Source organism: Podarcis liolepis (genome assembly GCF_965112155.1).
Source record: "Podarcis liolepis genome assembly, chromosome: 10".
Classification (NCBI taxonomy): domain Eukaryota; kingdom Metazoa; phylum Chordata; class Lepidosauria; order Squamata; family Lacertidae; genus Podarcis; species Podarcis liolepis.
The window spans coordinates 22,162,561-22,179,591 of record NC_139562.1 but is presented as its reverse complement, the minus strand read 5'-3'; the positions used below and the strand labels follow the sequence as shown (position 1 = coordinate 22,179,591).

Sequence of the window (17,031 nt, the reverse complement as noted above, 5' to 3'; positions counted from 1 at the left end):
GAGAGAATTGTGTGTGGTGGTAGTAGATTGGAGACTAATAATAATAATAATAATAATAATAATAATAATAATAATAATAATAAATTTATTATTTATACCCCGCCCATCTGTCTGAGTTTGCCCAGCCACTCTGGGCGGCTTCCAACCAAGTGTTGAAAACAATATAGCATTAAATATTAAAAACTTCCCTAAACAGGGCTGCCTTCAGATGGCTTTTAAAAAGAAGATAGCTGCTTATTTCCTTCACATCTGAAGGGAGGGTGTTCCACAGGGCGGGCGCCACTACCAAGAAGGCCCACTGCCTGGTTCCCTGTAACCTCACTTCTCGCAATGAGGGAACTGCCAGAAGGCCCTCGGCGCTGGACCTCAGTGTCCGGGCTGAACGATGGGGGTGGAGACGCTCCTTCAGGTATACAGGACCGAGGCCTGACTTTATCTTTTTAGAAAATAAATGTATCTCTAGTTTCCACCATATGTTTCAAAGCAGCTTACAGAAAAAATAAAACATGTAATGTGCAAATTTGTAAAAAGCCTCCCATAGGAGGGATGGTGCCTGCTTGATTTCTAATGGGAGAGTGTTCCATAGTGTTGGGCCGCTACATCAGGGGTCGGCAAGGTCTACCTTGCCTGGGCTGGCTCACTCCAGCGGAGATCCCTCTGTGGGCCAGATCACGTGCGCTTCCGTGATTTTCTGCGTCTGCGCATGCGCAGATGTGATTTCCAGCACTGTGGAAGCAAGTACCCGTGCTGCGCTGGTTTAGTGCAGCACGTGGAGACTCGCCAAGCAGGCAGCTCATGGGCCAAGCAACCCCTGTGGGCTGCTTGTGGCCCATGGGCCTTAGGTTGCTGACCCCTGCACTACATGATCACATTGGTCCTTGCTCCCCCAGATGATGTCAGGACTAGAAATATATTTCAAATATTTAGTTGCCACTTACGAAAGCTTAAGTATCTATCTACCTTTGATTATTCTTTTAGGTTTGATGATCGTTTACTTGCAGGTGGGAGATATCTCCTCCCCCCTCACTGAGGAGGAAAATGTCTTCCTTGTCTTGGCCCCCCCCCCCCTTACACATGGGACAAAGTAGATGTGTTCAGCATAAGAACCTAATGTTCATCTTGCCAGCTCCTTCAGAATTTTAAAAACTGGCATAATTTGTATAGTTACAGCAATAAAACATTTAATCCTAAACCGGAGAACAAATCATTATTGTGGTTGGATTAATTGCACATTGTATGATAAATTTGCCTATTCGGGATTCCTTTTCTAATACCCTGTAGTGCCATCTTTCAGATGACAAATTTGTGCAGCATGTTGTTTTGTCTGCTCCCAACATGATATCATTGATGCCCTTTTTTGATTGTTTGTAGCCAGCTAATTTTATGATACTGGCAATAACCTCAGTTTATCCATTCTGCCTCCCCTTCTTGGATTCTGGCCTGCTGGGATGTAGGTGGTGTTCACAGTGTTAGTGGTTGATGGTCCCCTTTATGGATCAAGCATGAATCATTCAAGCTTCGTACTCAGCAGTTTTAAGGTTAAAGGCTGTTCTGAGTCCCAAACAGCTCCGAAATACAACATAGTTGAATTTTCTGTCTTTTGCCAGTCCAGATGGCACATAGCAGATGCTCACTGTAACGTGGCTACCTCCATGAATACACACATAAGAAGGCAAAAACTACCCTGATTATAAATTAAAAGAAGATTGGCACCGCCCAGGGAAATAGCAGGAGACCTCGGAAAAGGTGCTACAGAAATTAACAACCACTCAGCCAGCTGATCATTCCCTGCTGCTGTTGCCTGAGGCCTGTTCTGATAGTTGGAGGGAGAAAGAAAGAACACTTGAGCACTGCTATGTGCTTACCTGGGATGAGAAGGCCCAGGTTGGCCTGGTATGTGACAAAAGCCTTGATCAAAGGTGGAAGCACCCCCTTTTCAAGGCTTCCTCTTTCTAAAGTGTCCAAAATTTGATCGGCCAGCATAGTTTTATATTTTACTGGTCTTCTTTCTTATAATAGTGGTGCAATGCATGGGAAACATCAACAAGAAGCTTCCCCAGTCCATTTTATCTCTATACCTGGAAAATCCTTGCATGCTGAATTCCTGGTACAATGGTACCTCAGGTTACAGACGCTTCAGGTTACAGACTCCACTAACCCAGAAATAGTACCTCAGGTTAAGAACTTTGCTTCAGGATGAGAACAGAAATTGCGTGGCGGCAGTGGGAGGCCCCATTAGCTAAAGTGGTACCTCAGGTTGGACCTCCAGAACTAATTAAGTTCGTAACCTGAGGTATCGCTGTACCCAAAGCTTGCTGCTGAGAAAGCTCAAGAATAGGGGTGGGTTCTTTTTTTAATTTTCATTTTTTGCTAACCAAATGATAGAGATCATTCAAAGAGGACATAGGGACCTGTTTCAATAGGACTGGGCCATCTACCATCCTATATATACTTCTGCCTTCTCCAACCCTCCAGAACTTTTGGTTTGCAGCTCCTGTCTGCTCTTATCAGCATGATGGGAGTTGCAGTCCAGAGCATCTGAAGGGCATCAGGTTTGGGAAAGAATTCCAAGAGAGGGGGCAGGTGACAGTAGCGCCAGGTGTCCTCGTCTGAACCTTTTTCTCCTTCCATATGGCCTCCTTCCATTAAGTGATTTGTGGGAAGATTTTGATTGGCTTACACTGGTTAAGGTATTTTTATGTTGTGTGAAAGGATTTATATCCTGAAAAGTAGGATATTAGTTATAATTATGCAAAATAAAGAAATGGATGGCTATTAACACAGCAAAAGTGCTGCCCTGTATGAGTGTCACCCAGTGGTTATCCCTGTACAGTGGTACCTCAGGTTAAGTACTCAATTCGTTCTGGAGGTCCGTACTTAACCTGAAACTGTTCTTAACCTGAAGCACCACTTTAGCTAATGGGGCCTCCCACTGCTGCCGTGTCGCGGGAGCCCGATTTTTGTTCTCATCCTGAAGCAAGGTTCTTAACCTGAAGCACTATTTCTGGGTTAGCGGAGTCTGTAACCTGAAGCGTATGTAACCTGAAGCGTATGTAACCTGAGGTACCACTGTAAATGAAACAGGACATACTTGCTCTAAATGTGTTGGAATAGGAAATCTGTTGTGGTTTCTCACAGCTCTGGTCAAAATGCCTTTGCATTTGGTGGATTTTATAATTTTGCAGGGTGGGGATTCAATAGCAGCATAATGGATAGGTTCTCAAGTGTGCTTAGGCTGGGGATACCTAGATTTCAATCCCCATTTGCCCACAGAAAGATTCTTGGATGACCTTGGACAAGTGGGTGTCTCCCTTATTTCTGTCTCTTAGGTCTGCTGTGAGGATAAAGGGGAAGGGATGACTGTGCGTACCACCCTGTGTAGGGAGAGAAGGAAGGAGGGATGAAAATAATTACGCAATCTGCCTTTCCCCTCGTTCCTCATTGAGCAGTCTTTGCAAGGGGAGATGTCACAGGAAAGGAAGGGCTGATTTATCATTTTGTTCTGCTACTGAAATCAGTGCACAACAAAAGCATCCTAATAGTAAATAAATAAAATCACAAACATCTCAATCACAGTTGCAGCATGCACTTCCTTAATACATTTTAGGGCCTCTCCAAACTCATGGTGGTGGTTTTTTTGGGGGGGAGGGGGCATATTCTGTAACATACCATTGAGACAATAATAGTGGATTAGTGGTGGATTTATCCTGGACCATCCACACATCATTAGCTCAGTCGGTACAGCATGAGACTTAATTTCAGGGTCATGGGTTTGAGCCCTACATTGTGTGAAGGATTCCTGTATTGTAAGGGGTTGGACTAGATGGCCCTTGTGGTCCTTCCAGCTCTACAATTCTATGATTTTATGAACAAGAACTGAGCTTGTCCTACCTTGAAATAGTTGCAAGAACAAACAGCATTACAAGGGAGGTGGGTCACAATTTCCCAAAAGCACTGTGAGTGCAAATCTTTATGAATGCACAATAAAAGGAATGTCTGGAGGGGCTGTTATTATTAAAAGTTGTTCAAAACAACTTAAAATAATTCTTAGTAAAGTTTTAATATCGCTGGTTGGGGGCAACAGACACTTCAGTTTTGATGCTGAGGCGCCCGCACGGTTCTCGCTTGATACACGAGAGATGCACACTGATGTGCCATTGAGTTGTGCAAGCTGCTCTGCCGACTGGTGGTGACGGCTGGGTTAGACAGCGCATGTGATCAGGAGTTGTCAACACCTGGTCATTCCACACCATATTCTTGATTTAAGTGGTGTGATATTGCATGCCATCCTGCCTCTCTCTGCGTTTGTGAATCCCGATGACATGAAGACATGGCCTTAATTTGTCGCACTTGAGGACAAACGAGCTGCCCAGCACGCGTTGGTTTGCTGCTAAATAAGATCAAACAGATAAGCTGGCTCCTTGGGATAAATAAACCCAGCAAGACTGGGCTAACCATTTTGCTAAAGTACTCTTTTGAGAGCAGAGCCCCAGTAAGGTAATTTTGACAGTGCTGAGGGCTTAATTATCCTGACTCGAGTCACTGGTAGTGAACTTGTCCTGTGTGATGTTTTTGGAACCGTTGCCATTTTCTCAGCTGTGTGGGAATCTTAAAATGTGAGTAATCTCCTTGGTGAGTAGCCAATTTTACAGAAGTGGAAGGCAGCTTGCAGAATCTTGCCCTTCTCCTCTCCGCCCTGCAATAGCTTCTCCAGAGGAGGGTTCAAGGGACCTACCAAACACTGTGGCCTGGGGCTGCAGTCAGATGGGGGCATTGCCTGAATTTGGGCAGTGGGATCTTTCAGTGTATGCACAAGTTGCCTGAGGTTGGGTAATTTCCCTCCTCTCACTGGAGCCTGTAAGACTTAGCTGACAATGTTCAGTAGGTTGATGTCCCTCTTTGCCTCTCACCTTCAGAGAGGCTTTGACCTGCGGAGGAAAAAATCAGTTGTTGATCTCTGCACCAGGACAGATCTCAGGAGTTTAACAGGGCAAGGTGGAGTGAGGAGGGGCAGAGATTGGAATGCACTGAAGAGGAGAGATAAAGTGGAGCCACGGAACATAAATTCTACACTTGGACCTCACATCTTCTTAATCTAGCACTGGTCTTGAGTATCAATTAGCCATAAAACTATTTAAAGGTAATTATTTTGTCAGCTGCTTTCCCAGTATTATAGGACTATTAAAACCTTGCAAACATTCCCCCCCTCCGCCCTTCACTCAAAGTTGAAGTGCAAAGTGATAATCGCAAAAGAATCTTAATGTGCCTGTACTTGCTAAGTTGTGGAACAGTTTTTTCTGTGTCTTCTCCCTTGCACAAAGAAATCAGGGTTGGGAAGTCTGATGTGATGTGTTGTGCAAGCCAATGATGCTTATCGATTTGAGCTTGTGCAAAAGTGGAGGGGTGATACCTGCCGGATGGTGGTCCTGCTAGATAGACCAAGCAGTAATAAAACGGCTACTTTTGGTACAGAAATACCTTGCTTTTACTGACAGGCTGCAATGACAATTCCAGGCGGAAAGTTTCCAGATTATGGTAATGCAAACATAAGAAATGGAATATAATGGGAGGTACCTTGAAGAAGTAACTACAAAATTCAGCATTTTGGCTATCTACAGAATAGCACTGTAAGTTCAGATAGTATTAGAAGAAGAAGAAGAAGAGTTTGGATTTGATATCCCGCCTTTCACTCCCTTTAAGGAGTCTCAAAGCGGCTAACATTCTCCTTTCCCTTCCTCCCCCACAACAAACACCCTGTGAGGTGAGTGGGGCTGAGAGACTTCAAAGAAGTGTGACTAGCCCAAGGTCACCCAGCTGCTGCATGTGGAGGAGCGGGGAATCGAACCCGGTTCCCCAGATTACGAGACTACCGCTCTTAACCACTACACCAGGGATGAGTTGATTCCCCCAGTTTTACTCTTGTAATAGTTCCGCTGCAGCAGCTATTGCACTGTGCTTTTTGTTGCACTCTGGTTGTCAGGGAAGGAGAATGTTGGAATGCTGATGACAGATTTTGTAAATGTGTAAAGTGAGGGGAAAGACCTTGCTTTCTTGGAAGAAGAAAATGCCCCATTCCCTTTATTTCCAGTGCTTAGGTGTAAATATTGTTGCTTAACCATAATACCCATACACAAGCAATATGTATCAATGGGCTTGAGGAAAACCTGAAGTTTCCAGAAGTGCAAAATGAAAAAAACATTTAGTTCAAAAAGATATTTAGAAACAAAACCCTAAAGGGGGGGGCACCCTCATTAGAGTCCATTGATGGGACTCTGATGGGGGTGTTGCTCTGATGAGCATGCTCAGTGGGTACAGAATCCTGGCGGGCTAGGGGGCAGAAAACAAAGTGGGAGGGGAGGGGAGGGGAGGGGAGGGGACAACATGGAGGAGGTCATGACTGGTTTTAACAATGAACAAGAGCACTCAACACTGCAACATTTCTAAGCGTGCATTTTGCCTTTTTGCAGAGGTGCACCAGTACTCCGTTGCAAAGTGTAATAAAAAAAGGGAAAGTATGCAGATTCTTTCCTGATTTCAGGAGATAGCTACAAACTTTCGATAGATGTCAGTATTTATGTATGTTTGTAGATGCTTACTGTTGGTGGTGAATAGTTACGTTGCTTTCTCCTTTTTCATTTTAAAAATTTGCCACTGCCCATGGTGGCAGTGAGTTTTTGTGGGCAGAGGTAGCTATAATTTCTCCTTCCAAAATACCCCTAGGATGATGGAGGCATAGCATCTGCTGGCTACACCAAAGAGATCTATTTCCACCACAAGTGGTTGGGCAAACCATTCAAAGTCTACCCTGAAATAGACCGTTTTTGACCATACCAAAATTGATGAGTTCTCATCCCCATCCACCCTCCTCTGCAAAATTTTCTACTTGTCGGTGGGTGTTGAATTCTGGAGAGGGGGCATTTCATCTTGACATTACCTCTTGATGCTGCTGTCTGCAATTCTGCAGCACAGCTGTTCTCCCTGAGTATCTATTTGGGCAAGGAGCAATAAACACAGAGTGCACCCTTCGTGCAGATTGTGGGCGTTGGACTCCTTGGGGGGTAAACACTGTCATGTGCAAATGTTGGGTGAAGTCATCTTATGCACGCAGAAGCAAGCACACACCCAACTCAAAACTGAGTGTACCACATATTTCTAAATGACCTGCTTTGCTGTAATGCTCTCAAGAGTGTAATGTAGGAACACAGAAGGGACCAGAAGCCAATCAAGGCGAGATGCAGAAAAATGTACATGAGCATGTTCTGGCCTCAACACGTTAGGCTAAATTCATATCCACTACACAATTTCCTGTGAATCCATCTTTAGATTTTAACTTGAGCAGGCAAACAACTTGTAAATGCAGGTAACTTGAATGCTCTGTGGAAGGAAGATTAAATGCCTGAATCTGACCAAGTTAAGGGAGAGACAGGAGGGGTGATCTGAGAGTGGAACAGTTTTTGGGGAAATGTTTCCTTGATAATGTGGTGGATCCAGCATACTGTCAAGGACCCCAGATTTTCAGATAGCCAAGTGGAAAGAAATCAAATTAAAACAGGTGGGAATTCAGGACATCCCCATTATGATGGTGACCTGCCACTCTTCCAACATTAAAAGTTAGCTCTGTAAGCAGGCTAGAAAACCTAGCAAAGGGCATTCCCGAAGGGATTTAGTTCCACCCAGACGTGATGTGAAGCTTAAGTTTTGCATGATTCATATATTTCTAACATGCACACCCCATTCATGATCTGATCGCTTTTGGGAAGTAGGTGGGTGGAGCCTGGAATCTCACCAAAATGAAATGGATAGTAGATGACATTAGCTAGCTAGTTAGCTATGTAGGCAATGAAAGCCTGCTAGAACACACACTCTCTCTGTGTGAACGTAGATACCATTATGAATGGCATGTCCAGTTGGTAAAAAACTGTTTGAATGTAAAACAAAACAGCAACCCCCAAACCATGGTTTTGCAATCAAAAGTCAGCAACCCAGGATCAAGCTTTGAGCTGGGGACGGAATCAGGAGGTTGACCCTGGTACAAGGTCTGGGATGGGGGAAAGTGCAGGGTTCTGACACCAAGAGACTTTGGCTTGGCTACTAAGGCCAACAGAAAATGGTGGACTCCTGACCCCATCAGTCTAACCCAGCAGGTAGGACATTCACCCAGCACTTGGGCACATGGATTGTTGGCTGAAGCATGGACATGATGGGTGGTGCACCCAAATTTAAGGCTTGTGTGTGAGTTGCAGACCCAGATGGGGAGTTGCTGGTAAATACTTGGGCCCCTGTGACCCTAGGGTGGTGGTGCTGAACGTGACAGAGGCAGTAGGAGGTAAGTGGGGCATCTGGAGCAGGTGGGTCTGGTCTGACAATTCAGTTCTAGACACTTGCCTACCTCACGCTCACTGTGCTGCTGCTGACACCCTGACTTAGTGGGCTACAGGCATGAAGGCCTGCAAATGTATTTCAGCCCATACTAGACTGGCGCTATCTAAAAATAATAGAATGTGACTTGTGGCATAGTTGCCAAAAAAAGCTTGGGTCCTCTGCCTTGATAGTTTTATAGTTTCATCCTAAAATAACAGCAGATAAACTGGTTTTATTGCAAAGAACAAGGCGGTTACTGATTGTGATCTGTGTTCTTTGTAGCTCTACAAATAACTAGGTCTTCGTTTTAAGACATTTTAACAAGTGGGGCCTGTATCATTTGTTCTTCCAACTTAGCCATTCAGTCTAGATTCAGCTGGTTTTTTCACTCCCAATATTATTTTCTACTTATGCAAATCTTTTAGTTCTCCCAACAAGCCTGTGGATACCTTTTTTTGTGCATGGATGGTGGTGTTTAAGTTAGGTAAGGGAGAACGGAGGACACTCTTCTTATTTAGGATATGATGCTTAGTACCTAAATAGGGTAAAGTAGGTCAGGTTCTGGTTTGTCCTCCATTTCACAGTGCCAGGGAGACATCCTGTTGCTGCTGGTATTGCATCGACTTAACTTTTGTTGCTAGACGTCTTCCAGGGTGCTCTGAGCTGCTTTGGGGATTTCATGCAGAGAAGTTGAGAGTTAACTGAACTCGGCCTCCCCTACAGGGGTTCTTGCAATCAGACATAAATAGCTTCTTATGCCAGCGGCAGGCTCCATGAAAGGAATGTTTTGTCTGAAAGGCGTGGTATGTGGCCGGACAGACTGAGCTGCTGCTGGAGGCTCCAGCTGGGGCATGGCCAAGTTGTCCTTTTAAAAGCCTTGGTTCCCCCCTCCCCTTCTTCATATTGAAGTTCCAAGGATCGGAATTCCATTTTTCTGCATTATTATAAGCTTCAGCACATCAGCAGGGTTGGGCATGTGGGAGGCAAAACCTGATAATGACTTAAATAAAAGAAAACGCTCCCACTTTATGAGGAACATCCTCTGTCCTTTTCTGTGCGCATTGAACTGGTACATATCTGGTGTAGTGTAACCCCCAGCTTGCATTTATTGGGCTGGCAGAATTCACATTTCCTTTATTTTCCTAGGTTCCTGGTTCTTCTTTCCTCCACTCCTTTTCCCAAGTACAGGTTGGGTGCTTTTCCCTTTGGTACGACTACATTAGGATTGTTGGAGGCAGTTTCAGTTCAGAGTGACCTGGACTTTCAACTCTGGCTTGAGGTCATCAAGACCTTCATACTGGGGCATCAAACTGACACTGGAGTTTGCTTAGTGCCTCAAGGACATGTTCAAGCTGGAAACCGCTGCATTTACCATGGTCTTAGGCTGTGTACAGACCGTACAATGAAAGCACATGGCTTCCTCCAGTAAACCGTGGGAATGGTAGTTCACCCCTTGCAGAACCAAAATGCCTAGCATCATTAACAAACTACAGTTCCCAGAAGTCTTTTGTATTATTTTTTTATAAGGATATTTATTGGAATTTTAAACAGTAAAAAAAAACCTTCACACACAGAATAAAACAGAAAAATACATTGAAATACATTAAAAAAGAAAAAAAAACCCTAAAAAAGATAAGTAAAAAGGCGAAAAAAGAAAAGAGCATAAAAAAGACATAAAAATCCAATTTTTTACTTGTTATTTTCATAACCCTTCTTCCTGACTTCCTCACATCTCCCTTTTTTGTGTTCCTTTTTACACAACCATATTCAGCAAATATCTTACCCTCTTTCAAATCTTGATCTATATTATAGATTTCAACCCAATGTGCCTCCAATTCTTCCTTTTATATCCTTTTGTTTATATTTGACACAAAGTAATCTAAATTTTTTTTTCACCCTTGTCTTTTAAAACTTTTGTTACCTACTCCTTTTACCTATGTCACTGATGCCACATTGTCTTAATATCTTGCATCATTTTAACATTCCAACATTTTAACATTTTAACACACCGATATTTTACAATGTTTTTGCAAATAGTCTTTAAACTTCTTCCAGTCCTCTTCCACTGATTCTTCCCCAGAAGTCTTTTGTAGAAGTCGTATGCTTTCAATGTCAATGTTTACAGCCTGAAATGGTTTTTAAAATAACTTGCATCTAGCTAGCTTGTTGCCTCGTTTTAGTTGGATGTTTTCCCTCTCCAGGACACTGTAAAAGGTGTTCACTGAAATGCAGGGTGTGTTTCCTGGATTGTCCCCATTAGCAATGTCTCCTGATGCTAATGTGCTCATTAGTTGCCCTGCTTGTATTTGCACCAACAGGTCCTGCATATGTAAGATAAACCTAAATGGATGACACTAACACTGATGGATGACTGTTGTGAGGATGCAAACCGTCCAAGAACCACAAATGAAATTGCTGCCCAGGATTTGGCACTGAACGACTGTAGGGCCCCAAATGGTCAAAAGACTTTGATCCTTATCACTTTTATTTGTTTGCCAGTGTTTGTTATTTTGGTGAATGCCTTTATGTCACAGTGAAAGGACATCCTCAGTATTCTTTTTTCCTTTTCTCTCTCTCGCAGCATTTCACTGAGCTCCTCGATGAGTTTTCCCAGGACGTTTTGGGGCAGCTCTTGAACGACCCCTTTCTGTCCGACAAAGATGAGATAATGGAAGTGGAGCTGTCACCTGCATCTCCCGCTCCCCTCATCCAAGCAGAGCACAGCTACTCTCTTTGTGGTGACTCGCGGCCACAGTCCCCACTAACCCACATTTCAGCCGATGATAACTTCAATGAAGGTATGGGTTAACGAGTTTTGGACTTCACAAAAGAGTTTTTACAGTCTGGGATATTCTAGTTGGTCGTGTTTCCATGGGAGCTCATTTTTCAGATGATCTTCTTTTAATTTTCTGAATAGCTAGGAAATACCTGAAAGGGGGCTCCTCTCCCTGCCTTCCTAAGATATGGTGTACTCTACGTGTCTCTGTGTCAAGGCTAATAATGGAATCTTCCATTTGAGTTGGTCAAGTGAGACTGACCAAGAGAACTGAGTTTGGCCTTTATAAGTAATTGTTTTGAGGTGCTGGCTGCCTCTCTGGAGATCTGATGTGGAATTGGTTATCAACCGGAGTGTTTACGCTCTACTTCCACCTCTTCTCAACCTGTATATTTGTAAATAATTTCAAATACACACAGGTCCCTCTTTTCAAACACAATGTGCTCCCAGGAAATTGTTTGTTAGGCAAACTTTCGCATCATTGCATGATGGTTTCCATTATTTCCTAAGGGGACATTTTTCTCTGCCAGGGTCCTACTCGAGTGTAGGACGAGCTCCTGACATTTTCATCCATGCTTTCTGCCTGAAACTTCTGCAGCCAATTTGCAATAGCCAAAAAAAGGGAAATGTCAGAGCTCTCCTGCTCCCTGATTTTCCGCTCTCTCTCTTTCCTTCTGTGCTTTCTGTCGGAAATGTCTGCCATTGACCAGCAAAACACAAGCAAGTAAGGAAGTGAGCAAACTGGCTGTTCAGATATCTAAATCAGCCACTTGTGTTCCAAGAGCGAGTGTTCCTATAGCAGGACCTGCCAAAAAACCTGCTCTGACTTCCTTCCAAAGGAAACTAAACCCAGGTTAGCTCAAAGAAGTAGGGTGAAGGAGGTTGATGGTAGAGTTGAGAAACTACTTCTAGAATTGTGCATTTTGGAAACTAGAATGTTAGGCGAGGTGGCTCTTGAGTCCCTGCACATATGGTTTTTCTGTCCTAATGCCAAATGATTTTTCACAGAGGAGAGTCATGTTTCCTATCCTTGAATATGGTTTAACCCAGCCTTCCCCAAACCCTCAGTTGCCTTGGACAACTGTGCTGTGCTGACTGTGGCTGATGAGAGTGGTAGTTCAAAACATCTGTAGGGAACTAGGTTAGGGAAGGCTCACTGAATGCATATTGAATTGGTGAGCAGACCTATATTTGCATTTTTTAAAAAGATGGATCTGCTGTGTGTGTGTGTGTGTGTGTGTGTGTGTGCGCGCGCTATATAGGTGTCCCAGTCTTCTCTGAAAGGTGACTTGCAAAATAAGGCAGAGTGAAGGTGTTCAAATTCAAACTCAGTGAAGTTAAGAAGCAAGTTCCTTTTTAAGATGCAAGTATCTGAAAGGATACTGCAATGGAGTCTGCTCAGGTGCATTTTGAGAGTCACAAATTAAAAAGGCAGATGGAAAGAGATGAGCTAGATAGGAAGGAATATGAAATATTACAGGAAAGGAGACTGAATAGAATTTGCAGGTGGTCTGCTGCAGTTCTGTGGCCCTTGTCAACTCTTGTGAATTAGTATACAAGTGTGAAAACCAGCCGTATGTGCTGCTAAAAACCATCTCAGAGCAGCTTTATATAACAGTAACTGTCAGCTATCATACTTGCCAGAATTCCAAGTGGCAATTCACGACTTGTATTTTGTTTCTTGAATGATCAAGTACATTTAATATCTATATCCAACACGTTTCTAACATAAGGATTCTTTTAAGTGACATGAAAATGAAGCCTGAACATTGAAGGGTGCAAACTGCAACTATCATAATTCTTTTTATATACCTCTTTCAGGCAGCCATGTCTTGAATGCCACATACAGCTCTAGCTGTCTCTTTTGAAAAGGGTATCATAGGTCTCAGTGGCATAGCGTGGGTTCCAGCACCCAGAGCAAGAGCAGGAAACCCAGTACGTTGGGGTATAAATAATACATTATTATTATTATTATTATTATTATTATTATTATTATTATTAATAATAAGTGTCCTCATAACCACCCACTGATAGGCTGCAACGAAGGGGCAATAGCTCAGCGACCTACTATTTTCTGTTTCTTTTTCTTTAGAAATGTTTGTACCCCTCAGAATTTTGCACCCAGGGCAGCTGCCCCTGTGGTCATGCCACTAGTAGATCAAGACAAAGATTGAGACAATGGAAGCTGACATGATAAGGGCCTGGAGCATCTTTCTGTCAAGAAAATACTTGCAAGGAGGCTTCTTAAGTTTAGGAGACGATTACTTGGATGGCAAGGCTGGAGGTGGTGAGAGGAGATGATGGCCAGACCTATGCAATAGAAGAGACCCTGTCTTGGGCCCCAGCCAGTCTAGCATGTGAAACCGGTGGGGTCAATGTTGAATGTAGCAGACAGGCAGGATCGTGTGAGGTAGAATGAGGATGTTCTTCAGACATATTAGTCCCCTTACCATTCATATCATGAATGGGGAAACCTCTGGGCTGTGTCCAGCTTCTGGCTCCCATCAGCCCCAGCCAGGAAAGCCCAATGGTCAGGGATGATGGGAATTGTAGTCCAACCACAGCTGGAGGACCTCAGGTTCCCCACTTCTAGTTTAGGGCTTTATAGGTAAGACAAGTCTGTAGAGTCGTGCCTTGGAAGTCGAGTGCGGGGTATCTTTTTGACTAAATTGTTACTATTAATGATTGCCTGCCCTTCACCCTAAGGTCAGGAGTGCGTTACAACAGCAGTATTCATGGCCTGAGCATTGGAAACTAGAAGGAAAAGCAGACTTTCAGCATCATTTTAGGGAAGGCCGATATATAATGAACTTGATGTTATCTTCCGAAACAGAATAACATTTATCGTGCAGATCTGGAGTAATTTCTGGTTCACTTTATATAGGTAAAGGTAAAGGGACCCCTGACCGATAGGTCCAGTCGTGGCTACCTCTGGGGTTGCGGCGCTCATCTCGCTTTATTGGCCAAGGGAGCCGGCGTACAGCTTCCGGGTCATGTGGCCAGCATGACTAAGCCGCTTCTGGCGAACCAGAGCAGCGCACGGAAACGCTGTTTACCTTCCCGCCGGAACGGTACCTATTTATCTACTTGCACTTTGAGGTGCTTTTGAACTGCTAGGTTGGCAGGAGCTGGGACCGAGCAACGGGAGCTCACCCTGTCGCGGGGATTCGAACTGCCAACCTTCTAATCGGCAAGTCCTAGGCTCTGTGGTTTAACCCACAGCGCCACCCGCGTCCCTTCTCACTTTATATAGTTGCCTTTTAACTTGGTGTGCTTTTAATTATGCAGTCATTGGTTCCCATTTCCACGCGGCTTTCTTCTGTGAGTGTGAAGCAGGCATTCCCAGCATCCTTTTCTCCCCCCCACCTAAAAAAAAAAGTCTTGTGGTGAGTCATACATCTGGTGACTCATCAAACACTTACTTTACTGCTCCAAGCGATGATGCCTACATAAAACTCCTGCAGAGAATGGAGGTGGATAAGAGCTTAAGAAGTGGCATGCAAATGCCCCCCCTCGCCCCCAGAATCCACCTCATATTTTTCCCCTTTCTTCCCCATGTGGATTCAGTTCTGTCTAAAGGGCAAAAGGTTCCCTTAAAAAAAAAAAAGTATAATTGAAAATTGAATCTGGTTCCTATGGCAACAGAGTCCCCTTTGATTTTTTTTTTTCCTCATAGAGAAGTTAGATTGCTTTAAATAAATGATGGTCACACTTTTGTCCCCAAGATGCACCAATAAGAGGATTGCGTTTTTGCCCTCAAGGGTATGCATTTTCTTTAAAGATGGAGGAATGCCTGAGTTGGAAGGGACCCCAAGGGTCATCTAGTCTAACCCCCAGCAGTGCAGGAATCTCAGCTAAAGCGACCATGACAAAAGCCACTTGTGGGCATTTTATGAACACGTGTCATTCATAAACGATGCTATGCGCTTTGTGCATTGTACCTGGGGATTTGGTTTCTCAGAATAATGTTTTGAAGTGGCCCTGGCTTGTGGGCCAGCTGTTTTTGCTTTTTTGTTTTAAGTTGAAATAGGTTACAGCCTGATGAAACTAATAATGTATTAAAATAGCCTGGGGTTGTTTGTTTTTTAAACGTCTGTGGCTGGCATCAAACAATGTTGGCATCGGGCAGCAACATTTTTAATTTCCCCAGGCTTTTAAACAGATCATTATTTTAATCAAATTGTTGCACTCTGTGCTAAATTGTTTTGATTACTTTAATTTGTGTTTATAGTTCAGCTTTTCGGAAGTCAGTTAAAAACTTTGTTTTGTTGGCCTTCCAGATGGGCCATAAACCTGTTTTTCAATTTCATTGACTTAAAAAACAAAACCAAAAAACCTCTTTCCAGCATGCTAGCTGAATTGGGAAACCCATAGGTCAAAAAACAATGCATAGATTGATTTATTTTATACTTTTATAGAACCTCTGTGGTTTGTTGTATGTATGTAGGTTAGGAGGTCTGAGTAGGTCATTCTAATAGTACAGCGTCAAAGCAGTACACTGTGGAGAGGGATGTTGTTCAGTGGGGGTGCATTGCACCCAGAAGATATGAGTTTCAATCCCTGACCCCACCTGTACCCTCTGCCAGTTACACATAGATAAGGCTGAATTAGATGGACCCAAGATCTAACTTAGTATAAGGTAGCTCTCTCTGTCCTGGAGCTGACCCATGGTTCAGATTATCGCCCTTGGCTGCTCTCGAGCCAAACTGATGGCAGACCAGATGTCACAGTGATACCAAATGATTTTTGTCTGCAAGGGCCTTACATACTTACTTCACCAAACCTGTTCTAGGCGTGACACAGCGTGCCTTGAAATAAATCTGTTCTTGATACTGGCACTTAAAATACTAAATTGATTGATGTCTGTCTGTGTACGTGTGCTGTTCAGTTGTACAAAATTCACCAAGGACGCGGGTGGCACTGTGGTCTAAACCACTGAGCCTCTTGGGCTTGCCGGTTGGCGGTTTGACTCCCCGCGACGGGGTGAGTTCCCATTTCTCTCTCCCAGATCCTGCCAACCTAGCAGTTTGAAAGCACGCCAGTGCAAGTAGATAAATAGGTACCATTGCAGTGGGAAGGTAAACAGCGTTTCCATGTGCTCGGGTTTCCATCATGGTGTTCAGTTGCCCCAGAAGTGGTTTAGTTATGCTGGCCACATGACCCAGAAAGCTGTCTGTGGACAAATGCTGGCTCCCTCGGCCTGAAAGCGAGATGAACCTATAGTCTCCTTTGACTGGACTTATTTGTCCAGGGGTCCTTTTACCTTTTACCAAGGTCACGCCAGCCTCCTGAAGTGCTTTTTTTGTGACTATACTCACTTGTGTCTTTCATTGTTGCCTGTGGCAGCCATTTTGTGATGGCACCCACAGCACTTTTGTCTTGATATGAGTACCATCTCATTTTTACCAGGAAAATAGAGAAACACATGCAGGCATTGATATTGACCATGGCAACCTTGAAATTAGTAACTTTGAGGGTATGTGACTGTTGTTGTTGTTGTTTAAATGGTTTTAGACAGTTTTTAAATGTCTTAATCGCATCTTTCTTTTTTTAAAGAACTTGTTTTCAAATAAGTTTCATTTTATTTTTGCATGCTTAAAGAAGCAGCTCTGCTATGGGGAAATCAGGTTCTGAGACCAAACCCTAGCAAAAAATGGAGCCTTGGTCTTGTCAGTTGAATTGGTGATTCTTTCCTTTTAAAAGTGTTCATTTCACCCATGCACTTGAGCTCCACCTTCCTTCCCCTCTCTGTTTAATCATTCCACGCTGCCTCTCTGGAATAAGGTTCCAGTGTTTGGTTGCTGCACAGTGGTGCCTTTGTCAGGAGCAAGCCAGCAGCTTGTCTTTCATTATCTGTGGTGGTAGCTGGAGCAGAAGGAAGGGAGAGGGTGCGT

At 43.7% G+C, this 17,031-nt stretch overlaps 1 protein-coding gene across 2 annotated transcripts in view; it reads left to right on the top strand.

The window, feature by feature from the left end:
• CREB3L2 (cAMP responsive element binding protein 3 like 2) overlaps positions 1 to 17,031 on the top strand; it is a 75,870-nt gene that overhangs the window by 29,733 nt on the left and 29,106 nt on the right. For both annotated transcript variants that reach the window (XM_083462037.1, XM_083462036.1), the window contains exon 2: positions 10,943 to 11,159. In XM_083462037.1, coding sequence (XP_083318163.1) covers positions 10,943 to 11,159 — 217 coding nt within the window. The remainder of the gene's footprint in view (positions 1 to 10,942; positions 11,160 to 17,031) is intronic.